The sequence below is a fragment of the Eleginops maclovinus genome, chromosome 2, assembly GCF_036324505.1.
Source record: "Eleginops maclovinus isolate JMC-PN-2008 ecotype Puerto Natales chromosome 2, JC_Emac_rtc_rv5, whole genome shotgun sequence".
Lineage (NCBI taxonomy): Eukaryota > Metazoa > Chordata > Actinopteri > Perciformes > Eleginopidae > Eleginops > Eleginops maclovinus.
Window position 1 is genome coordinate 20,206,049 of NC_086350.1, and position 26,968 is coordinate 20,233,016.

General features: G+C 41.2%; 1 protein-coding gene across 2 annotated transcripts; it reads right to left on the reverse strand.

Moving 5' to 3' along the window:
- Nucleotides 1-26,751, reverse strand: kcng4a (potassium voltage-gated channel, subfamily G, member 4a). Of its 2 annotated transcripts, none has more exons than XM_063899738.1 (4): nt 26,514-26,751; nt 21,721-22,299; nt 20,969-21,610; nt 1-1,752 (listed from the first exon to the last, which is right to left on the reverse strand). In XM_063899738.1, exons 2-4 carry the CDS (start codon nt 21,826-21,828, stop codon nt 871-873), a joined length of 1,632 nt encoding a protein of 543 aa, XP_063755808.1. In that variant the 5' UTR covers nt 21,829-22,299; nt 26,514-26,751; the 3' UTR covers nt 1-870. The 2 variants fall into 2 exon arrangements, with proteins under 2 accessions (XP_063755808.1, XP_063755799.1); XM_063899729.1 differs by having other exon boundaries at nt 21,721-22,468; nt 26,514-26,727.
- Between the last annotated feature and the right edge of the window lie 217 nt (nt 26,752-26,968).

The following is a 26,968-nucleotide window of genomic DNA, read 5'->3' on the forward strand; positions in this document are numbered from 1 at the left end:
TTGATTTCTCTCAGATTACTAGGAGAGCTTTTATTTGGAGCATTGCAAAGTACAAGTCATGGTAGTTGGTGCTCATTCTCTCTCTCACTCATACGCTTTCTCTCCAACACAAACAATTCTTCTTTCTCGTCACGCTTTCACGTCCTCATTTGATAAAAAGAAAAACAAGTCGTATCGTACTTCTATAATATTTGCACACAGTTATCCTGGAAGTCAAGGAAGAGTAGGGAGAAACCATCATCTCTTTGAGTCCAAGCATCCAAACATACAGTACATGAGAAAGATAGTGATGGATATCATATATCATAGATATGGGCCAAACTCTATGTTTGCTTATATTTCTTCTCAGAACATGGCTTTTAAGCTTCTCAAATAAAACTTAGGAGGAGCGATTATTTGAGTTAATGACAGAAAAGTAGAGTATTCAGTATGAGACACTTTTCCAGGGCATACTGTAGGCAACTTATTTTAAATAATTTAATGAGAATGAAACTAAGAGATGCAGTTGGGTTTATAAGTATTTTCACAGTGGAAGGAAAAGCAACTTTGGATTGAATATTGCATGTTCATGGAAGCAGCGGGTTACTAATATTGCTGCAGAGGCTTTCCGGTCAAACAAACTGGACCGTCCAAGTTAAAGGGTTTAAAGTCTTTTAGTTTCCGTGCAGTCTACAATGTGCACATTTGAGCTCCTTACCAGCAGACCCAAGAGCAAAAGAAAGGCTGTCTGTTTAATCTCCTTTAACCCATACAAGATATATCTTCAACAATTTATCAGGCTTTTGGAGCATAAGTCATTTGCAGTACAGAGATTAGTGGGCTCGTATCTTCTTGGAAGTTTAGGATTGAGTCAGTTAGTCTGAGTTCTGTTCAGAAAGCTGCTGCTGGCAGGCTGTGGTTGTTATTTCCTGCAGCATCCCCACCTTTCCCTAACAGAGTGAGAGACTCCAGTGGGTGCACAATCTCCTTGTCTAGATGTAATCCCAGCCCAGGTGGAGTTGAGTTCTCCTTCCCTTCATCACCTCCTGCCTCCTGCAGTTCCCCTGAGGCAGCAGCAGCAGCCGCAGCAGCCGCGCACTCCTCTTTGAACAACCGGTCGTGCTCCATCTTCAGCTCTTGGTAGGAGCGGGAGAACATGTGAAAGATGGAGGTAGCAGGAAAGGCCATAATGAGGATCCCGCTGAGGATGCTACTCAGCGCTACAACCTGTCCTGGAATAGACCTGGGGACCATGTCGCCGTAGCCCACTGTGGTCATAGAGATGATGGCCCACCAGTAGGAGGCAGGGATGCTGCTGAAGTCATGGGAGCCTGTGAGCTCGCTCTCAGCAAAGTGTACCAGCGGGGAGAACAGGGTGACGCCAACGCAGAGAAAAAGCAAGAGGAGGCCAAACTCACGGGTGCTGCGCCTGACCGTCAGCCCCAGCGTTTGCAGGCCGAGGGAGTGACGAGCCAGCCGCATCACATAGAGGATCCTCAGTGCCCGCAGAATTCTCAACACAAGGCCCAGCTTGTCCAAGTAACCCTTACCTCCTCCAGGCCTCTCATGCTCCAGGGACGGGTCCTCCTCTGTCACCACCAGGGAGACGTAGTAGGGAAGGATGGCCATGGCATCGATGATGTTGAGCGGCCCACGGAGGAAGTCCAGCTTGCTGGGGGCCTGAATGAAGCGCAGGATGAACTCCAGGGAGAACCAGGCAACACACACCGTCTCTATGATGAACATGTTGTAGCACTTAGACGAACACTCACCCTGAGGTAGAGAGGGGTGAGGGGAAAGAGGGAAAGTGAGAGACAGAGAGATTGAGGATGAGAGGAGGAGTTTGACAGGGAGCAAGACCGATGGGGTGAGATGGGGAGAAGACAAAAATCCTTAGGTCAGATAATCACGCTCGGTAATCATTCATAAATCATGAGTTACAGACACTCAGTAGGATGAAGCTTCTGCAGCTGCACAGACAGATAATGCACTGGCACGATAAATCAATTATTTCATTAGGGCAGGTTTCAAAGACTAATGTGACACTTTGTTGGAGCCATGACAGTAAGCAATCAAGTGTGCATGCCCTCTAACTGCAGTATCAAGGAAAAGCAACGCAACACTTGTGTCAAGGTACAAAAGAGCGTAAAGGTTTGCTGTAAACATAAATCTTTTTTTTAAGCCTTTATTCCACCACACATTTACAATTTTGCTGCAATAACTGAATTTATTATTCAGTCTGTTTTCATACTTCAGATTTTTATTTTTATTTCTATAAAGCAGTCACAGTTACTGAAAACTAGCACTGAGGCCAACGGAAAGTGCTTTTACAGACATTTTCACAAAAAATTATGCCCAAGAAAGAGTTTCTTTAACTCAGTAGGGAAAAATCTTTCAGACAACAAAATGTAATTCAAAACTTGTTGTCTAATTTAATACCTCTATTGTGTGTATTGTAACTTGGTTTCCATTAAAGGAACACACAGGCTTAGAAGAAGTAATCGTTTATTGAACAACATTTGTGCAGAATTTAACTTCATCACTTAAGGCCCTGGTATACTTGAAATAAACTAGTTTGCCATTTGACAACGCCAATTACTTATAGCTGTTTCAAATAGCAATACTGAAATGATGGAATAACACTTTTATCATAGAGAAGGAGGTCTAAGTACCCTTTCCTCCAAATTTAAATTAAAATGTTCTCCCATTTGTCTCCACAATAACACATACATGTATAAGCCTTTATAATTCCATGCCGCGACATCATAGTGTACTTAGGGTAAGATAAAGGTTTGGTAGCATTTAAAACCTAATAACTACTTGGCTAATGTTGATGACTAGTTGCAGGCATGGTTAACAGAACCCAGCGCTGACTGAGGAGTAATAGAAAGTCAGTGCAAAAACTAAGATCAGTGGTGTCCGGGATCAAAGTCAGGTCCGCCCCGTCCACTTTCATCTACCTCTCTTTTGATTCTGCTACAGAGGGATCATAATTATCTGATCTGCTGGGGTTTTTTATCACTTGGAGGTATTTCATTATTGCTTAATAACTGATGCTGTCATTTTTCTTGGTTGGAACCTTTTTTCAGTCAACATCCCGTTGTTGTATGATTTAGATTTGAATGATTATTGAATATATCATTGAATATATCTTTAAGGTGAACATTATTCAAGTGTGAATTAGGGCTTCTTCTTTCATTTTCTAGCTTCTCCCCATTTTCTCATCGTTCACTCTGCCTTTATCTCTAATCCAACGACGCTCATCTATTTTCCACCCTTATCTATTCTCTCTCCTCCACCCTTTCTTTTTCACTTCCTGCCTCTGTCTCCACCTTGTCATCCCTCATACTGTTTCCTCCTCCATCACCCTCCCTGAAATCTTTCCCTCTCATCCGTAATTTTGTCTTTGGCCCTCACTCTGCTCTATCTCTACTTTAATTCCTTCGTTCAGCCAGCATCCCTCTAAGTGAAACACATCTTCCTCCATTGTCCGTCTATGCATGATGCATCCTTCACCCTCGTGTCCTATTCCTCACGCTCTTATTTATCATCCGTGTCCTCTCTGACTTCCTCACTGACTCTCCTCCCAGTATGACTCTGAGCCTTCACTTCATTCTCACAGAGTGATGTGTATTTGCATCATTTTTAGGGTTGCAAAATGTATGGGCTGCTTTTATTAACCGATAATTTACACTTACTGTAGAATTCCCAAGATTAAGAACATCTACTTTTCTAAATCATTTGCTTTTTTCCACTGTGCGAGTTTAAGGTGATGCTAGTAGTGATGATAGAAGAACTCCTGGGCTGTATACTCTGCATCCATATTTACAGTATTAGAACTGCAGTGTTCATGGCAGCATCTTTTTAGCCCATTATGGACTCTGCCAAAATCATAACTGCTATCATAAAAGCATGTGGTTGGTTTGTTTGCTTTCAGACCACAAAAAACCTAACAGAGTCAGGTTGAAAGCAAGACTGACCTTTTGGGGCACCCCTCGTTTCTTTTGTGTGGTCCGCACCAGGGTTTTATTTAAAGTGAAGCGAACAGGTCAGGTGAAACAGCACCCTTACCTCTGTTTTGCAAATATCTCGCTCTAAAGATGCTAAAAGCTCCACTCAGTCAACAGTGGGTTATTAACTTTGTATGCCATATGGTTCTGAGAGTTGTGGGATATTATTGAATTTTTATTGCTTGCTGATAAAGACATATTTATGTATAAATGCTACCAAAGAGGGTTTTAAACTATGAAGAGAAGTGAGCTTCATGACAGAGTTTATGGTGAGCAAAACATAAGAAAGGAACTGCATTCTGCTTCTTTATTCACAGTGAACACTAACTTTACGAATAACTTTTACAAGTTTGAGAGGCCCGTGAGAGGGACAGAAGGAGATAGGGGTAACAGGCACCTGGGTGGCCCGTGACAGTAAAGTTATGATAAGAGTAGAGAAGGATTATATGATAGGCTGGACACCCGGAACTCGTGGATCCAAGAGGGAGGACCCTGCCTGTCCTCCAACCAGAAACCAACACGTACACACATTCAAAAATATACATATAACTTGTCATAAGGGGACTGCCTCCTTTTCTCCAAAGAGTTTAAATATTGTGTGATGTCATATGTCGAGGCTCTGGGTGGGAATGATACCCAGGGACCTCATATTGAGTATGTGTATCCCTACAACTGGAAATAAATCAGCTTTATTACAACCTTACTACTTTGTTTGGACTCCTTGCCTCGTAGAGAAATTCAAGAACACAACAGAGTTCAGAGGGTTTTCAGAACTTTAGTGCTGCAAAACATCGACCCTTTGCATCTCAGAACAGGTTTTATAAAAGCGTGAAGATTTACATGATCTTTGGTTAAATATTCAAACCAAAGGGCACTGGTTCTATATGGCTGTAACAATCCATCTTCAGAGTTATAGTGTGCATAATTTAGCTTATCGTGTCTCGAATGTGACTACTTCTTTGTATATTAATATTCCAAATGCCTTTTAATGACCAAAAAAAAAAAGCTTCCTGTTAATACTAAAGGTCAGTTAATGTACTAGTGCTGTATGATGTTTGCTAAATGTTGAACACTCACATAAAGCAGATTTCTCTCAGTGCTTCATCATTCTAATTGGGTTAGGGTTAGAAAAAGGGTTTAGGTAAATTCAAATAATAAGGGGTGGTTTATACTGCTACACAAAGGGGTTTCATGAATCAGTTTCTAATCCTTCATTAAAACAAACTCATTCAAAAATGAACACTAAAAGTTGGCACGTAGTAAAGATCTTTATTTAAAAATGATATTTTGTGTTATAATATTCCTTGCCTAGATGTATGTCTACAAAGAGTTTCTTTTAGGGGGAAGTTGTTCAGATTCAGCAGTCTTGAAGCAACATTAGCATTCCTTTGGAGTGACACTGACATATGATAGTAAATCCACTCACGTTCAGGTCCTTAAACTTTTAATCCTGCCATCCACTGACTCCTGAGGGAAAAAACTGGCTGTTTATCTGCTAAGTGCTCCACTTTTTCCACCATCTACTTTAGCTCTCTGACGCTTGATGCAGGGAAGGTTACAAATAAGGATTCGATCAGCTTTTTTAACGAATAACAGCAGCTGAAAGCACCTGAAAACAAGGTTAAAGACAGCCGAACATGAGCTTTAAATGGCTGTAAATAAAGCATAGGATAATGGCAGATTCAAAAGATAATTCTCTCAAGCGACATTGCAAATTAAAAATGTTATTGTATGCAAAAAAATATTGGTTAATACAGCTTTAAAAAAAACATACTAAAGACAACACAATGTAGACATGATAATAACATATGAAATATCCATTTTATTAATTAATCATTCACTCCTTGTTTTTAATGCATTTGTAACTTAATTCATTGAATTTGGCTCCAGAACAGCAGCACAGCAGCCCACAAAGTAAAACCTGGGATCCACAATTTCTCCAAAGAACATAAAATAGAGACCGGGGTATTTGCTCATCAAGCAAATTATCTTTGCAAAAGGACAAAGCAATAGTTAAAGGATTTCTCCCTTAGGATTTCCACTAAAATAAATCTCTGACTAAATATCAACCTTTACACTGCTATCACGCCATAATCTTTCCTGAATTCCTTAAGTTTTTTCTGTCTCATGTCAAGTCCTGCTGAGAAATCTGGTTCATCCTGTATCAATCTTTCAGACAGTTCCTCCCCATAGCTCACATGTTCTGTCTCTCACGTGCGCTCTCTATCTCATTTATTCCCTTCCTCCCTGCTCTTTCTCTGACATTAGCCCCATCAGGGCATTTCGACACCGTCCTTCCCCTTGGCTTGATGGGCCATTTGTTTTAGCTTTTCACTTCTGTCTTTCACTTTTTCAAACACACACAGTTTCACACAACACTTCCCACAATACCCACCATCTCCATGACCTTATCTCCTCTGTACAACTCCCTCTGGAACCAAAGTCAGCGAAGCTCATTTCAACTGTTCACCCAAGCAGCTGTGGTGTTTCACATTACCAGTGTTTCACATTACTGGACGTGCATTAACACCCCTCAATGTCAAATTAAAACAAAAGACAAGGAGCATACAGAGCTTTATAGGGACTTATGAAATTACCACATGCCAAAAACCGACTGCTGCAGAATCCCACAGAAAGGGAAGTGGTCAATCTACCATTAACCTGCCTGTCAAAGAAACCTCAAGCCAGAATAATTAAACAGGCTGACAGACCTATTAAAGAAATGTGACCAAGCAAGACCATAAAGGACAACTCACACACACACACACACACACACACACACACACACACACACACACACACACACACACGACTGACGACACGACCGTCATCGGCCTGATCACAGACGGCGACGAGACGGCGTACAGAGAGGAGGTCAGAGCCCTGACATCTTGGTGCCAGGACAACAACCTCCATCTCAACGTCAGCAAAACAAAGGAGCTGATTGTGGACTACAGGAAGAGGCAGAGAGAAGCACACACACCCATCATCATCGACGGGACTCCTGTGGAGAGAGTCAGCAGCTTCAGGTTCCTCGGGGTTAACATCAGTGAGGACCTGACATGGACACATCACACCAGGGTCATATCCAAGACGGCTCGACAGCGGCTCTTCTTCCTCCGCAGGCTGCGGAAGTTCAACATGGACTCCAGGATACTCTGCAACTTCTACAGGTGCACCATCGAGAGTATCCTGACTGGCTGCATCACCGCCTGGTATGGCAGTTGCACCGCCCTCAACCGTAAGACTCTACAGAGGGTGGTGAAAACTGCTCAGCACATCACCAGGACGGAGTTGCCATCCATGGAGGACCTCTACACCCAGCGGTGTAGGAAGAAGGCCGGTAGGATATTAAAGGACCCCCATCACCCCAGCAACAATCTGTTCTGTCTGCTGCCGTCTGGCAGACGGTACCGCAGCATCCGGACCAAGACCACCAGACTCAGAGACAGTTTTATACCACAGGCTATAAGACTACTGAACTCCTGAGCTGTGTGAATGTCTACTCACATCTGTTTATAGTACACACATACATATATATATATATTATACACATCTGCCATACATATCTGTTTATAGTACACATATCTATATATTATACATATCTGTTTATAGTACACATATCTATATATTATACATATCTGCCATATACATCTGTTATACATAATATATGCATCTGTCCATACCTCCTCATTCAACAGTGTAAAGTATTTAAATACTCTCAATGTATTCCACATATGTATATATTTCACATCCTCAAATCTGTATTGTTGATATTGTAAATATTCTTCTCTCTTTTCACTATTTTATTTATCTTTTGCACCATGTATGTTGAGTTGTTGGAGGAGCACGCGACATAAGATTTTCATTGCCAACATATACGCTGTATCTGCTGTGCATATGACAAATAAAAACCTTGAAACCTTGAAACCTTGAAACACACACACACACACACACACACACACACACACACACACACACACACACACACACACACACACACACACACACACACACACACACACACACACACAGATGTACATATCTCCAGTGCTGTTTACAACATTGCAGCAGACATTGAAGAATCCCCATATTGACAAGCTAGTGTTGGCTCTAACTCTGGAGTGTAATCGGTTGGTTTTTTGCAGTGACCCCCCTGATTAACCATCTGGCATTATTTGCATGATGATGATCATTTTCAGGGTGTTACATTGATGTTTGCGTTAATGGCCTGGGCAGATGGTCAGAGGGAAGAAATGAGTGCCACAAAGTATACTTGTCTTTCTCTATTTCACACACAAACTAACACAAAACCCGCCATCTTGTTTTTTTTAATCTAAGAGTCACGGGAGAGGATGGAACTGACAACAGAAAGACTAGATTGTTTTTCAAAACAAAAAGTAACCACATCCTTGATGATTTTTTGACTATTTTACTCTAAAGGGGACTTCTATACAATGGGATTACAATAACATGTTAGAAACATAAACCAAAAAATGACTTCTGATGTATCAGTTTAACATAAATTATTACTGACAAAATAAAACAAACACTCCTTCTTTTTGTGAATAGTGAAAAAAACAACTATTATTCGAGCATACTTTCATCTTGCTTTTTTCCCAGAACAAATTGAGTTTTACATTAACAGCCTCCCATCCACCCTGTGAGAGTGACCCATTACTAACAGCTGCCTGATGCCTGCACAGCAGGGTCACTCTCTGTTCCAGGGTTTTGAAGTGTAAATGTGTCTCTTTATTGTTGGACAAGATAGGGCTTCTAAAGCCCTGAATTATGAATGTGTTTTTTTTCTACTTCTGGATCAGATGAAGCTCTTCTTCTCACTGTCTTCGGTTGGTAATTAGGACGACTCTCAATATATGCAGCTGCGTGGATGTGTGCTTTTCTAACCCTTACATGACTATAACCCCCAGTATATTTGAAATGTTGTTATCGTACGTAGAGAAATGCTTCCTGGGGTTCTGTTCTAACTTTTAATGTCAGTCTCTCGCTCCGTCACAGCATGTTTCTTACTCAACAGCTGTCTCTCATCTCTCTCCCAATCAGGTGAAAAAAAAGCCCCCCATGATGATCCTACCGCATAAAAAGGATTTGCGTAGAAAAGGGAACAAAAGATTCAGCCCATCAATAAGCTTTACCTTGCTGTAGACCTTGAACGTACTTTGCACAACTGAACGCCACTTTTCAATGCTGCTGAACTGACCTTGCACCCACTTTTAGTTTCTAGGAAAAAGAAGAAAAGGGGGAGTGAAGGGGCGGACGGCAGTGACAGAGACAAAGGAACCCGGAGAAAGAATCAGGGGGTGTGGTTGAACGCCACCTGGCCTTTGCTGAAATACTGTACATCATGCAGTGTGTTCACTAGTCATGGGTTATTAAAGGGGTCGTATCATTTGACACCTTCATCTATCATCAAGACGGTCTCCTGTAACCTGATAGATGCATGTATGCATGATTGCACAGTGCATGTTGAAGGAGTACTTCAGTCACAATATGACCATTTGTATCAATTACTCATCCTATGTTATCCTGAATTTGTGAAAAAAACTCTGTTTTTACTTGCATGCCTCCTCAAGGTGAACAATGAAAGTAAACGAGAATAGAGATTGGGAATAAGACATCATGAGCAGCAAGTCGTCCATATTTGGAGGATACCAGCGACCACAACCAGTACCGACTAACTTTTTCACTTTAAACTTTTTAAACATGGTCGGTAGGCAGTTAATGTTGCGGGCTGTAACAGCCACTTCTATGAACATTGAGCAAAACAAATAAGAACCATGGGATTAAATTTAATATGTTATGCTAACATGGAAACGAGGGAGACGTAGCAAACATCGGCAAGAGACGCTGTGCTGTATAGCAGACATCTGCTAACTGTTTACTGCAAGTGCAGAAATTTGCTGAATTACATTTACACAAACTACTACACAGTGAAAGGATTCAAAACATGAAATATCGCAGTATACATGAATATACAGGTAGACTTATTATGCGTTATAAGCCAAGTTTTGTTAGCATCCAGTTAGCATACCATTAGCTGTGTTACGTCTGCCTAGATGACTCTAAATTAGGGTGACCAGATTTGAGGTGGCGAAAAAGAGGACACTTGCGACTGTTGGGGGGGAAGTCTAAGTACAGTAGACTTCTGTGCAAAGCGCCTTTCAATTTAAGTACACGCCTAATGGTCCCATGAAAAACTGTGAAAACCGGACGTTTTCATGAATTTATAAAACCCCCCGGACGCTCCGGACAGGACATAAAAAGAGGACATGTCCGGGCAAAAGAGGACGTCTGGTCACCCTACTCTAAATATTATAATATCCTTTAATATAAAGAAACCTGTAGATTTGAGGGTAATATATCAAGTTGTTTGTAAACTTGACTTCGGCAGTTTAAAATTGCCGTCAGTTGTAGACACCAACTGTAAACACCAGAAAGCCGCCGACATCAGTAACAGTAATGTCCATTGTTTTCTCAATTCATAAGTACAGATGTCATTAATTGACTATATATATATATATATATATATATATATATATATATATATATATATATATATATATATATATATATATATATATATATATCTGTTTCTGCCCAGAGCTTCTCTTGGTAAGGGCATTTATGTTGTGCCTATTTTATTCAAAGCATCTGACAGATGACCCGGGGAAATCTGATATATATTGAAGGCTGATGTCTATGCTATAAGCGTTATCCTCAAAGGTGGCCACAACACCCCAGAACGCACAGCGGTTTCCATTCTCTGGTATGTAAAACAACAGCAAAGCTATATCAAAACATGACACTCTCACACAACATGCAGTATCATCAAAGACTCGATTTTACAGTTGTGCGTTCACTACTTAACAAACACATACATATTCGCTAAAAGGAGTAGGGTGCCTGAGTAGGTTGTGTTACAAATTGTAATGTCTTAGTAATATTCACATTTTTGGAAGTATTAAGCAAAACACTGGATAATTAAGACTTGAATTATCTATTCAAACATCTGTAAAACTTGTAAGATTGATTTACAATGGGTCATTGTGGTTGAAACTCTGTTTGCACCCATTCAATAACTTGATTTGTACCATGACTAAAGACATGTCCACTGACTCCACTGACACTTTACACTGAGCAGAGTGTGAAACAGTTTCATCTCCATATGAGGCTGCAGTGCAGGCTGCTGAGTTTCCTATTACTGACAAAGACCAACAGCTTGTCTGCGCGCAAACACCCTAATGGAAAAAAATGACTGAGGAATGGCGGGGGGATAGATGGATAGAAAAGAGGACAATAGATGGAGGAAGAGTAGGTGGCTGAGCGTTGTAGAAGGAGAGGGATTACAAGATCAGCTGATGAAGAAAAGATGAACTGACATCTGAGGAATAGGGTTCCCTTCACACCCCATAAGTCTCTATTCTGCCTGAGCCAGGAAGCTACACGCACATACACACACACAAACACACAAACTACCCACAAACACGAACACTATGCACTATACAAGGACCCTGCGGTTCTCTCTACAAAATGCATCAAAGCAATCCAGCGTTGTTAAAGTTTCTCATCCAATATTCTTGAGTGTTTTAGTGTCTCATCAAATTCAACATGTTGTGCGTCAGCATTGTGCTTGAGACACATTGAGTGTACACACTGACACACATGCACACACACACACACACACACACACACACACACACACACACACACACACACACACACACACACACACACACACACACACACACACACACACACACACACTCACACACGCACACACATTAAAGAAAGGAAAGGAGCCATGTACTTTTATTATCACTGCCCCGTGCAAGCAATAAACTGCATATTCATTTATTTTGCATTTAGGATAACACATTGAAAGTGTCCCATCAATTTGTTGCATCAACAAGCATCTCAGAAAATTCGATTAAAAAAACACAGGCACCCACACACACAGATCCGACGCTGACTCTTAAGGCCACAGATACTGTGGGAATGCTATGATTCGGTACAGAGGGTGCGCTGTGTGTCGGGGTAGAGCTGAAGTGTGTTTGATTTTTCTGTATAGGATGGGATTGAGATGCCCTGCAGTGATCAGAGAGGGCATCTCTGCAGGGGAGGGGGGCAACTGCTGCTCAGTATAAAATATTGGGGTTTAAAGCTGCCGCTGTGTTTCCGTCCCCATCCTCCTCTGCTCTCAGTACTTTGCTCTTTGTGGTATTTCTTAGTTTCCCTGCCTGTGTCATTCCTCACCTGCCCAATAGGTGTCCTTGCTGTGCTCTCCTGTCCCGCACACCTGTGCTTAATCAGCCCTGAACTGTTGCTGCCTCCACAGCTGCTCCCAATCACTAATTAATACCTCCAGAGAAATACAGGCCCAATCCAAATGTCAACAATCACGGAGCGCTACACTTGGAGACCTCAATAATCTGGGCTGTCCGTCTATATAAACATGGAGGGATTTAAAGTACTCTTGTTACAGACATTCTGAGCTCTTTATGGTAAAAGAACTGTACGTATATAGCGCTTTATCCAGTCTTTTTGACCCTTAAAGCACTTTACATACTACATTCACACCTCATTCACACAGAGCAATACAGCTTGTTCTAGGGAAGTAATTTTCATACACCGTTGGCATGCCATCGGGAGAAACTCGGGGTAAAGTTTCTTCCCCAAGGATACATGGACATGTTGACTGCTCGGGTTGGGATCGAAACCACAACCTTCTGGTTGAAAGACAACTGCACTTCCTCACAGCCACAGTCGCCCCTTAAAGCACATTTTCTGTTACACTGCATTTCTTCAAACTTGCACTGCTGGAATAACCTATTCCCAGGGTTTAATAAAAGGTAAACAAAGACGATGCAGAAGCTTTTAAGGTTTACACAGAAAAACAACATTAACATTTAAGATGGTACCCCAATGTACAATACACACAACAATTAGATGAATGCATGAAGAACATTACGGGTGGGTATGTCCATCAACGAGCCCGACACAAAGAGGAGGAAGGTTGATCTTTTTCTGACAGCTGGCTGTACATTATATAACTTATTACATGGCCACATACTAAACAAACTAACGACTTGACTCCCATTATTAATCTAAATAATTGTATTGAGTTGAAAATGATCGTATTGATTCTGCTAAGAAAAAGGCAGCTCTGATTGATGTTTCTGTGACTGTCCAAATCTGTTCAAAGTTTCTTTTCCACTCACAAGTCCTTAAACACTACAGAATTACACAATTGTTTAGTTGTTTCAGCCAAAATTCCAATTCTTCCGTTAGAAGCGATTTTTTTTTCTTGAGGGCGAACAGCATCACTGGTTTGTTCTGTTAAGTCTTATTTTGGCTTCACCAATAGGGCGCAGATTCAGTCCACTGGCCCGAAGTCCTTTTAAGTCCACACCTTTCCTACACCATTGTCAGAGAACATCTTCCTCCCCTTTTTGGCAGAACTGCACAACTACGAAAGATTGCTTACATTTATGGAACTTTGTGTCTTTGATAAATATTTGTTTAATTCTTAATGATGGCTAAGATCTTTAAAAGAGACCAAAGTAACCTGCTTAAATAAAAAAGTAGGAATATCTGGCTGTGTCCATTTTATCAAGCACATGAAGTAACAAAATGTAAACAAGGCAATCACTATTTCAGCCATCACTAAGACATCAGATGTAAGATGGGTAACGTGCTGTGCTGTTCAATCCCTTTCTGGCAAGGACCGGATAAACACCTCATACTTTGCTGTTCTCTCCCATAATCCAACTTGGCAGCCATTCAGCACATCAGACAGAGGGAATACAGCTTGTAACCAGATAGTCCGCAATAGGCATGGAATCTGCTCCAAACTGATACAGTCGAAGGGCCTGCAGACATCAACACAGGAAATACATGTGAAAGCTAATTATTGGTGCATGTACATTCACACACATGTATTCTCAGTGTTTAATGGGTATTGGTAATTATCATATAGTTCAATCATATAGAACCTCTTGTGGTTTGAGGCTGTTAAAGATGGTATCTCTGCTAAACAGTCGAAACCTGAGTAGAATTTTAAACATCTTGGACTTTTTTAATGTCTCTTGATCACCTTGAATGGTTTATTTCACATTCTTGATGATAAGGTCATGTGCAGCTGTAAGGTCATCCCCCTCTCTATGTGTGTGAGACATTATGAAAACCCCAATGGCCTCCAATGAGTTTGCCACCCCTCTCTTCCCTAATGCATCTGCATTATCTTTCCTCTCATTGAAACTCCCTCTCCAGCTGCCAGCATGCCTAAAATCCTATTTACTTTATTTGACTTATAGTCGCTCTGACCGACTGCCAGCTTTAGTCCCGCCCCGCTGAGCCGACATAGCTTACAGACTTGGACACGTAGCTCCCTTTTGTGTTCTTTAAAGGGAGGCGAAAATTATGAGGAAGGAAAGATGGCTCATGAAGAATACATTTTTAATTTTGCCCCTGATGTTACACACTCTAACAAGGCTCATGATTGATGATGGTGCTTTGTCTTTTCGGCTCAGCAGATGTAGCCAGCTGACTCTGTGTATGGAAAGACAAAGAGCACTCCAACACACACTCCAACACACACACACACACACACACACACACACACACACACACACACACACACACACACACACACACACACACACACACACACACACACACACACACACACACACACACACACACACACACACACACACACACACACACACAGTATTTTGCATCTCCAGTTATGTCACTACACACCCCAGGAATAGTAGTACCTTAAATAAAATGGTATGCTGGAAGGACCTACAATACAATTGCATCAAGATTAATTTCTTTCATACCGTCGGCTGTGTTTCATTGAGCTGCAGGGGAAATTCATTCATGTTTTCAAATTCCAGATAGTAAAGAGTGTTGGACACCAAATCACAACTCCCCCTCAGAGACAATAAATGTGGATACTTGCTTTGTGGATTCACATAATTCAATTCATCACAGTTTCAGCAGCAGCGCGCACACATACATTCTACTGAGATTTTTATCTCAGCCAACACTTTGATCTTTTCAAACTCTATCTCGCTGGAGCCGGACATTGGTGCAAAACAACAGATAAGAAAACACATTTTGCCTGAATTTGGCTGCTGGAGATACGACAAGAAGAGCTGTAATGGAAAATGTTTTTCCCACTTTTATCAGAATAATGTATATTGTAAACTGCAAATGAGAAAACTCCCTGGGGCCATTAGATTATCTTTATTATTAAACAGCTCTGCAGCCTGTCTGTAAGTGACCTTACATGGAGAGTGAAAAAAGATTGTACTAAAACATATCTTCATTACTTGTCACACCCAGGAAAATTGCAGTCACCATTCTTTAAAAATAACTCGGTGATCATATCATTAATGACTATCCTCTAGTTTTGCATTTCAATCACACTGAGAATAGGATTCAAGATAGTGATTGGTTTCAGGTTATTATTATCACCGCAGCTCTGTTGAACCAGACGGCGATTGAAGATCATTTGATGGACTCAGTGTTGCACATTATTACAAAATGACTTTATCTTAATGAAATTACCTTTTGTAATGTAAAATGTTGTATGCGGTGCCATGGACAATTCATCTTGCCTATCCTGTTTAGCCTCTGCAGCAAATTTGCTGTCATGGTCACCAATCATGATTAAGTTCCCAGTGTTCATGTAGTTTAGAAGGTAGCAGAAGACATGTGTGTAGAAAAAAGGTTGTTTTTACAACTTGTTAAGATCCCAGAATTACACTTGTGTCCTAATGATGAAGACACTTTTCTTAGCATCTATTTATTTCTTCAGATGAGGAAAAAACAAGATAATAAGAGAAATCTAAAAAAGACATCTTCATTTATGATCTATCTGGCCTTCTCTGTTAATCTAATGGTTATTTATAGACAATTTGATACCTTCAAGAGAAACAAATGTTATAATGAATGTATTTTGTTGCATCATGCTCATTTAGACATATGAGCTACTTTATGTGTTGAAGTAATTTTTTAGTTTTTTGTTGCTGTACCACATCCCATATAATTATTCAACAATTATTATGTGTCTTAATTGCTGTCTTTAAAAATAATATGACTATGTTTTCAAATAAGTTATGAATGCATGTGTTTGCTTTACTTAGTCTAAAGTATGTGAGTCACCTTCTCCTTCTGTACCCAGGTGATATTGCCTTGTCTTAAAACTTGGAACAGCTCCTCTGGGAGGAAAGATGAAGGACAGGGAGGATAGAAAGGAGTCTTCACGGCTGGTTTACTGTTTACTTCCTCCCATCTGAGTGTGTTCTCTTGTTATCTTACACTCCTTCTCCATGACCCAGACTCCTCCTGCTTCCAATCTAAAGCATAAAGAAACACCGTATCTCCGCTTCAGGCGTCACAAGAGACACGTTATCTCACTCACTCCATGTCTCTTTCAGTTTATTTTTTTTGTCTCATAAAATAACAGCCATCAGCCCTCTCTTTAATCACTTGTCCAGACAGGTTTGATGTCCAGGCTCTACTTCAGAACAAGGTCAATCAGAAAACATATCAAAATCCACAAGCTGAAGTCATGCAATCTTCTATTCAACAGTCCCTCGCTCTCGCTCTCTGGTGACTTGTGATTGATGCCCTGGGATGTAATTATTGAACAGCAAATCGCTCTCCAATTCATGGCATTAAGAGCATAAAACGGCCACTTGCATTACTCCCCAGGCCAGAATAAGACTGAATTAGGAAAGGGAGAGCAGATCTGATGAGGCTGTCTGAAAATACTCCATCATCCAGCGAGAATATAAGAGGCATGAATCTGAGCAACACTTTGATTGATTGTGTCCACGGTAAATGCATGAAAATTAATTCAGGAAAAATCTCTGCTTTGCTGAAAAGTTATAATCTGAAATAATGTAGATAGAAAGTCAAAGTCCTTTGGTGTATGTAACTGAAACAGTATGTGGACTCAGGCTGGGTACCAATGTGTGCTGAGACCTGCTGCTTCCGGAGAGATTTAGATACTGTATATACCCTATTCCTTCCAATCTAAACACTGATACTATCCTCCCAGAGATTACCGGGCTCAGGGCTGGGTCAGGACAGTAGTCACTGTAGAAATGTGTCTCATCAAGTACTGAATATTGCCATCGCAATGTGAGATGTTCATGGTAAAGAGAGAAAACACTTACATTATTATTACATTAAGAACCCATGACTAAAAAGGGAAAATACATGGATATAATTAAATCAAGGTCAATGGGAACACAGCAGTGGATAGTTGCATACATCTGACTTCAATTCTGGTTATTTTGGTTATTAATGCCATGCAGAAACAGCTTTTTTTTCAAGAATTAACTTCCGGAGCAGAGCTCAACCACACCTCTAATCAGCTGCTAAGCTACTTATATCTGTCAACACATCCAGCCTTGTTAGTTTCAGATCTCACAAATCACTCTCCCCTTCTTCTTTCTATTCATCCATTCCCCTTCCTACCCTATCTTTATCCATGTATCCCTCCTTCCCTACACCCCTTCATCCCTTCATCAATTCTTCCCTTCCTCTCTACATCCTTTGATCATTCATCCCTCCCTCCCTCCCTACATCCCTTCATCCCTCCCTACATCCCTTTCTAAATTGCTCCTTACATTCTTTCATACAATCATCCCTCCTTCCCTACACATTCCCCTGACCCTTCATCCCTTCATACAGTACATCCCTAATCCCTATCTCCCCTCATGCCCCAATAATGTTGAAAAATCCATCCCTTCTTCCTGTCTCCCCTTATCTATATAATCTTGCTCATACTTTTGTGTTATTCTAGGTACCGTCTGGGTGGCTTGATTCAGATCGTGCAGAGTTAAGCCTGAAACAGAACCCCCTACCCTGAGACTACTTCTACCTGGACTTTGGTTTGTCCTTCAGACGGGCCTGACAGTTATCCATCTCCACCTCCCCTCCCCTTACATATCTCCATTAAAAAATCTTTAACCAACATATTGTTGTTCCATGGTCCTTGCTAGTGAGCTAGTTATTATTTTTTAATATAGGAAGGTTGCTAAAAGCTATGGAGTAATATGACTTCCCCATTCTTAATTCCCATTTTCCAATCTGTGATGTTCACATAATAACCTTTGACATTTTAGTTTTGGTACCTAACTTGAAGACATTCACAGAATACTACTCAACTCTGATTTTGAGGTTACAATGTTGTTTAAAATGTTAACTTGTGTTCATTATGATCCTTTTAATAAGGAAAATTATGCCAAACAATCTCCCAAAGCAGTTTCTATCAGATCTATTAAGCCACCAACTTTTTGAATTGTATTGTATATAAATATTTCAATCATTCATTTGCATTCAAGAAAACCATCTGGGGATGTTGTGCCTCCCATCACCATGTTGCAACTGATTGAATAAGAGTGGCTCCTGGATGATATGGATTTTTTACGTAAAGAGCAGAGCACTTACAAAGTGGAATGATACACACCCACATCAGGGGGTGTAGGAATGACAGAGTGTTTTTGTTTTATCAGGAGTTATGAAACCGAGCCGTATGATAAAGGATCCCCCCCAAAGCATTCAGTTCATAGAGATATACTGTTTGATAGAAGGGATCAACTGAGGACAGCAGAAACACATTACAAAGATATGCACAGAGGGGAGCAGGAGGAGGGGGGAAATGAAGCACTGTTTATCTCTGGCCTTTTTTTCCCACCAGAATCTCATCCATTCCCCCCTTTTAATTCTCTCACCAAAACATTAACTTCACTACATCTCCACTGCTCTCTCAGACGTATCCAGCATATGTTGTCTTCCTCCATCTTCCACTTATTCTATTTTTCCTTTAACACTCAGAACTCTAACCAGGGGCAGGCAGAGGAGCAGATTAATGATGCGTGGACCAGGGGAATTTGGCACAAACAGATAAGAGACAGAAACAAACAGGGGCCATGTCAATTAAAGATGACAGCAGTCCTGCAGCTCCTGCATGGCTTGGCTAGCCGGATCGTGTGGATGCTGTTCAGTAGCTGAACACACAAGACTAGTCCGACAACCAGGAGCATGCAGAGAGAAAATGTTAACACAGCAGATGGACTTGTTTACTTTTGGAAGGAGCTGCCATCCTATTTCCAAGAATTACCCCAAATGTCCTTACAACCTGCAATATCCTCACAAGGCAGGGAGTTAACACACACTTGTGTGTGTGTGTGTGTGTGTGTGTGTGTGTGTGTGTGTGTGTGTGTGTGTGTGTGTGTGTGTGTGTGTGTGTGTAAAGTTAAGAGGAGTTTGTGGGAGTGCACTGGTTCTATGGAAGTACCCCCGACTGCTACAGTGCACCTGGGTAATTTACAAGCACAATTTCCTGTCAACTTCTCTAATGCAATTGTGATACTTCACATCAGGAAATACAATCTATTTGCAATTCTACAACACTTGTATTGTGTCTCCGTCTGAATATCTGGGCGCTTTCTGCCTCCCGCTGTATATCTGATAATTTTGTTGTGAACCTTGTCACTGCTCTCAGAATATAAATCTACAGAGCTTCTGACTCCACTGTACCTATAAGACCATTCTTAGAGATATGATAAATGCTGTAAAAGGTCCTTATCCAAGTCATGCACGTTTACAGCATGAACCAGAACCAGATTCTCTGTCTAATCCTGTCCATCTGTGTTCCTATGACTGACACCAACTGCTGGCCTCCCCCCTGGCAGCGAGCTCAACTCATCAAGCATTCTGCAACGGGCACTCCTCAGCCTCACTAAACTCTCCAACATCACCCTCCTAAAAAGATCCTTTGGCTGACTGTGACTGCTCATAATAAAACCAATACAGGGGCATTGCTGTTGATGACTTCTCAACAGCTGTTGAACAGGCGTGTGCAGTTTTCATGCAGCACAAACACAAATATACATACTATTTATTATTCAAGGGCACCTTGGGATAAGATGGAAAAAATGTTAATTGTGTGAAGATGGATAAAGTGTTCCTCGAAGTTCAAAAATGTTATGTGTTTGTGCTGCAGTAAGACTTTAGTTAGAAACATAAAAAAAAGAGTAAATGTGTGCAATATTCAGAGAGAGCCGTGTTGGTTACTGTGGATGAGCTTATTACTATTGTGCACGTGACTGCCAGTGCTTGTATGTGCAATTTATTGTGAGTATGAGTGCGTCTGACTGAGTTGCACATTTGTGTGTGTGCGCAGGTTTTTGGTGTAAGATACAGTAAGCCCGTTTCATTATTCCCCAGCGTTTACTGACAGATACTGGACAGGCCTCAGTGAGCAGTTCTGGCTTCATTATCCCAAACTGCTACGGGTAGAGAAAGAAAAGGACGTGCACAACAACAGAAACACACACACACACACACACACACACACACACACACACACACACACACACACACACACACACACACACACACACACACACACACACACACACTGCAGCATCCCACAGGGATACTTAAGGGGGTGCCACAACAGGGAGTTTAATATTTTAGAATATTTAAGACCACATTTTTGCAGCATCACAATGTCTCCCACAATCTGAAATGAATAAAACATGACTCTAGCACATTTGTTTTTTGACTCACTCTGCCAAACTCTGATAAACACTGACATAAGGGTGATATGATTCAATGTTGATTTCCAGGAAACAAAGTTAGTTGAAGATGATGAGCATCCAGTTTATCATGTTAAGTAATGAGCATCTCTGTTGCTTTATGGTGACTTTGTCTGTGAGCAAAGAAGAACTGTAAGAATTGACAGCTGTAATCCGTCACACCCCTCATGATAAATCTCGTTGACAGTCGCTGTAGGCATCTCAGTAAAAAACCTTAAATTCTTGGGCCCTATTGCAGTTTAAGGATTATAGTTGAATTGTTAGTATCAGTTTGACTTTGCTTCAGAGCCTTTTGCTACTTTCAGAACATTCAAATACTGGTTCACTCACCCTTTCCTCCTCCTCTCTGAGGTCCGGCATGGTGCTGATACACAAACTGATGACCGTCACTGCGACCATGATCACCGACAGGCAGGCAAAGATCTTTCCTGGTATGCCAGACTGCGGATTCTCAACCATATCTCTCAGCCAGTTCATCACCTTCCGGTATCTGGTCTCTTCCACCGGTATGCGCTGCATGGCGTTTCTCTGCCTGCGCTCCTCCTCACGGCGCTCCAGCTCGCTCATCTCCTCAATGCGCGTGTACATCTTCCTCTTGCAGCAGCGCTCCATGTACGTCAATTCCACCCCCCAGTAGGTGAGCTCATCATGTAGGGAGAGGACGCACATCTCCCGCAGAAGGCGCAGTTTACCCGCAGCTAGGAAGTTGAGGATGACCCTGAAGGCAGATGGCGAGCGGTCGAAGAAGAACTCCTTGCAGGCTTCGTCATAGTCGTCACAGACGCTGGCGATGTCCTCAGGTGACCTGCAGCCACAGAGGCGCCCAAGGCGTGTGAGGGGGAACTGCTCCAAGGTGCTCCACGGGAAGGTGTAGCGATTTCCCCCTACGTTGATCACCGCCAGCAGGGCATGGTCGATGGACACCAGGTCCTCCGGCCGACGGATGAATTGAGCCCTCTGGTAGTACACACCCTGGGGAGTGAACAATGAAAAGGTTCAATGCATGAGTGCATCTAAAATGTATTTGATAAAATTGTTCACTTAATTTTTATATTTGATTGTAGTAAAAGTCCTATTCATACCTTGATGGTCTCAGTCTCGGGGATCTCTGTGAAGATGCGATCGAAACTGCTGTCATCGCTGAGGGACAGATTACTGAAGTCATGGTTGGCGTTGCTGATGATGGGCATTGCAGCATCTGGAAAGCTCGCTGCTCCGGACTGGGCAGCTCAGACCAGGTAACAACAGCAGAACAAGCCTACAGATTGCTCCAGGCCAACTTTTTAGCCTCAGGATACAGCAGTCCTTTCCTTAATCGTAACCTCCAACAACTCACGTCAAAGCTTGCACATGAGAAAAGAGATCCTGCCACAGCCCAGGTCTATTGTAGACGAGCAGATCATAAAAATGTCTGTATCTTTCAGACCTTTTGGCCTCAGAACCCTTCATAACAATGAGTTCTCCAATGACAGATAAGATATGGCTTTGGCTTCCAACCAACAAAGGAAAAACACAAAAAGGAGAGGAACGAGGAGTGTCAGGAATCCTTTTGTCACATTTGAACGTGGGTGAGTTTTGAGATTTCCATCAGAGGTCTTCAATAGACAGCGGATCACGTTTCAGCATCAGATCAGTGGGTAATCCCTGTCTGTAGTAAGAGTCTGGAAAAGGAGAGCCCCAATAGAGAGTGGGTTAGGATTGATCAGTGGCTGATAGCTGCAGAGGATGAGCTGCATGAGTCAATGAGGTGTCCTGGGACTGTGCGGGATCCTCAGTGTTGCTGCAGCAGGATTAGGGAGGACTTTGAGACATAGTGGCATCATGCAGCCACTGAGAGAGAAAGAGAAATGTCAGAATTGAGTTATGAGAATGACTGAGATTACGACTTGGCAAAGACTAGGATAGAGAAGTGTGCAAAGACAAAAAAGTGTGAGGAAGAGATAGCACACCTCAATGATACTGCAGTGTTGTAAGCTACACCCTCCTCTTTCACTTCCTCCCAGTCACACATCACATCTGCTGATTAAATTTGTGGTCAGGCCAACTAGATCAGATAGTGATGGTATTAAGTTCAAACTCAACATCTGATACAGACAGCATGGATAGTTTATTTAGTACGGGTGTTTAAAAATCCAAAGAATAAGTAGAAAAGAACATTCAGGTCTGTGGTGTTATTCACACTCAAATGGGCAGTATTCCGAACAACAGAGGGTCCGAAATGTTTTTCTTGGCACTACAATTGCCCTGAAACTTTTTGGTACCATTAGATGTTACAGTTGCCCAGAATGGTCCGCTGAGTATCAAAGCCTTAAATAGTTGTGGCTAATATCAAGCTGGGTCCTCTTATCACTGTATTTGTCATTTATTACGTGAATAACTCATAGCTTGTCATGTTCCTATTGCATAGTTACTTTAAAACATACAAAAATACCAGCTGTCAGCATAAAAAGAAGTCCAAACTCCAAAAACTGATAATAGACCTTTTCCATAGCTGACATTGTGACGGTCATACGGAAAAAGCACAGGCTACTTTCCAGTTCCAATTTCACTTGTGTTTGGGCTGCTATGACATCTCAATGCATAGCTTTTTGCGATGTGTTTTGATCTATAGATATAATACTTTTCGCAAGTGGCAGTGCAATCAACCAGCTCGACAACCATCTGAGATGAAAGCCACTCTGTGAGGCAGTGGGTGAGAATGGTTTTAGTATTGAGTGGTTTGGAGGCAAATGATGAAAGAATAAGACCCTGGTTGAAACAGCTGGAATTATCCTTAGAGACTCATTGTTCCTTTCTTCTTGTATCTAGCTTCTCACAATAAAGCTGACTTACATTTGGGTGGCTGCCCTGAGCTTTTTCTTTTGCCAGCTTTTGTTGTGAATACAAAGCTATGATAGATTTTCTACACATGCTATGCTGCACATTAAGTAAACAAGAATCTCTAAGGGCAATTATAGACTTTTCTACTGGTTTCTAAACACATACGCAGGTACCTGGGGTCAAAGTACCAATAACACTCTCTAAAAATACACCACTACACTTTAAAGTCTTGCATTCAAAACCTCACTTTAATTGAATTTGTTGCCAAAATACTGCTAAATGTATTTTTATTTCTGCTGTAGATTGTAGGAGGTACTAATTGTAACTACTTTATATCTTCTTGAACTGTTAAATCCACAGCAATGTATCTTATTCGAAAAAAGTCCTTATATCTTTGTATCGTCAAAATCCTATGGGAACCGTATATCACATATACATATAATCATATTTTACTTTTCATGAGCTAAGACATACAGCCACGGTTTCAGCTTTGTTGTATTGCATTTTCTGGCTACTGCAAAAGGGTTTCTCAATACTTTACTCCTAAAGAGAGGGCTCATGTTCTCATCACTTAAAGAAAACATCAGTTAAGTGTAACACAAACATTCAAATAAAAAAATGACTAAAGCTGTCAGGAAAAGCTGTCACATAGTATCCTGTTGTCCCACAAGGGCATTGCATTCCAATAATGAAGGGTTATTGCTTGATCCTGGAGCTTTTTGATACAACTTATAGTTAGGACTGGCTCAGGATTGCCTTGAACCAGCCCCTAGTTATGCTGCTTGCTGCTATAGGCTGTTGGGGGACCCCCCTTTATCCTCTCTACTTCAAATACTCTTAATTGCACTTATTTTCCATTAACATATTTTACTAACTCAGCATCCAGGCCATCATCCCCAGAGTTTGTTGTACATATAATGTTCACATTTTCGTGTTTATCATTTGGTCTGTGTTTATGTGTTATTCTTTTCGTGTATATACTGTATATATATATATGTACACATGACATGAATTAAATGAATGTCAGTCTTCTATTTTTGCCCAAGTAATTAATGGGTTTCTCTAGGAGTTTTACCTTGTCCACTGCGAGGATTTAAGGACAGGAGCTGTGCACTTTTTAAACCAATACAGAGTCTAAAAGGCCTGTGGGTTTGCCATAAGTAAAGTAGGACTACATATTTTGGTAACACTTTACTTGAATGGGTGTTCATAAGACTGACATAACATTGTCATAACCATGACATGACAGCTGTCATAAACATTAATAAATACTTATGGCAGTTGTCGTTAAGTGTCTTCCCGTAAGTTATGTCACTTTTGATGCAAAGGTGACATTGTTTGAGATGTCCTTGTTATGACAACTTGACATAAACCAAGAAAACAAAACCTGTCATAAACATGTCATAGCAGACCTAACTCTCAAACTTAAGAAAAACGTTTAGCTTGATATCTTAGCGCGACATTAAACCGTCATATATGGATATCCCATTCAAGTAAAGTGTTACCCATATTTTGTTCACTACAGCTTGTATAGAGTAGGAATATTATCATCAGTATTGTGATTATTCTGCTCATTGACTATTTACAGTTGTACCCACAGGCTTATTGAATGTGTGACTGGACAGTGGCGACAGTTTGAAGCATTGGGCCGCACCAACAGGCTTCACTTATTCAGATCCAGGAGAATAGGATCCTGTACTGGAGGAACCAATAAATCACTTCTGTCACAAGGGCTGTGCTTCATTTCCATCTCACAGGGTGGAGGAGAGAGCATGATAAAGTATTTATTAATTGATTTGTATTCCCTGTGAATGTGGCCGTTTTTTCTCGGTGGGAAATGTAATTGAGGGAGGTGTTTCCAGCAGAACATGGAGGCTATCAGCTTTTCTCTACCTCCCCCTGTTCTCCGCTGGACACAAGTGATAGACTGTAAAGCGAAGGATAACAGATGAAGTGGAAAGTAAACTTGCTTTTTTCTTTTATAATTGGAGTTTAATAACATGTGAAGGTGGAACGTTTTGCAAGATTGATTTACTGCAAACATATATATTAAAAGTACTTAGTTTAGTTAGTCCTTGAAAAGAAGAGTGGTCGAAAGATGTTGACTCATAAATAATTAAACCACTGAAATATAGGTTCTTTAACAGTATCCATCCTCATTGCTGATCGCCATTGTGCTTTTTCCATGTTTTCCAAGAGCACCCAACATACTTTTCATTAACATTTGAGTATACAGGTCAACCAGTGAAAATACTATGGAACTGATCAGACTTGTGCTCGTTTTGCTCTTTTGCTTTTTAAATATTTTTTGTTGTATTATACTGTCCTCTGCAAATTGCCCTTTCAGCAGTCTATATTAATTAAATTGGAATTACAAATTAAATCACATTTTAAGTAATATATACATGGGCCAAACAAATATGATATAAATTCTTTTTCCCAAATGTCTTTATGGTTATGATGTACATATTTAGTTTGTTATTGAATCATGCATTCAGTCAGAGAGCTTATATTCATAGGCAAGTCAACTGTATTTGCCAGAAGCTAGTGGAGAGCATAGTCTCATATGGATTCTCCGTCTCCCTCTCTCAACTTGAACAAGGAAACACACGCGCGCGCGCGCGCACACACACAAACACACACACACACACACACACACACACACACACACACACACACATACACAGCGACTATTTTCGCATATCAAGCTTTATTAAAAAATGGTTTATAATGGCCAATGAATGTGCTTCTCATGCACAATAGTGTTTCTATGATGAAGTGAATGGAAAACATAAAATGGGACACCTTAAGTCAAAGTCAAATGTTATTAAAAGGGCAACATTAAATCCCTTCCTATATTACCATTATTCCTTTCTCATGTTCCCAAACATCTGCTTAAACAAATGTCTATCTGTATCTTTATTATTCTATTATTCTACTGTATTTGTGGAGACGAAAAGAAAACAGCATTCCTCATTTTAAGTAGAGTGACAACATTACAACTTCAGGCAAATACCCAGCTGAAAACCCCAATAACTTATGAAGTGCAGCTTACCATCCTGAGCCCGGTACACATCCCTCATAACGGCCAAATCAGCTCGCTGTGAAATCCCTGTGCCGCCTTGCAGTCACTCCGATCATTCAACAGCAAATCAGGGTGTCAACGATCATTCCCAATCGCCACATGTTGTAATAATAACATGCATACCTCTCCGGCTTCCCCATCATCCGAGCCGGTGCAAGGCGCGCATGGAGTGTGAACATACCAGAGATGGAAGGGGGTACAGGTCTGGTGCGCTTAAAGTGTCCCGTTACAGCTCGGTTAGTGGCGCTGCAGGAGGAGGAGGAGGGGGAGGAGCAGGGGAGGGGGGAGCCCGAGCCGCGGTGCACAACACAGGAGAGTTCAAGTTTGCGTAAAGGTGACAAAAATCTCCAGGAGAATGTAAGTATCTGAGCTCCTGATTAGACAATGGTGGCATTTTACCAACAATTGACACTCAGTGTGAATCT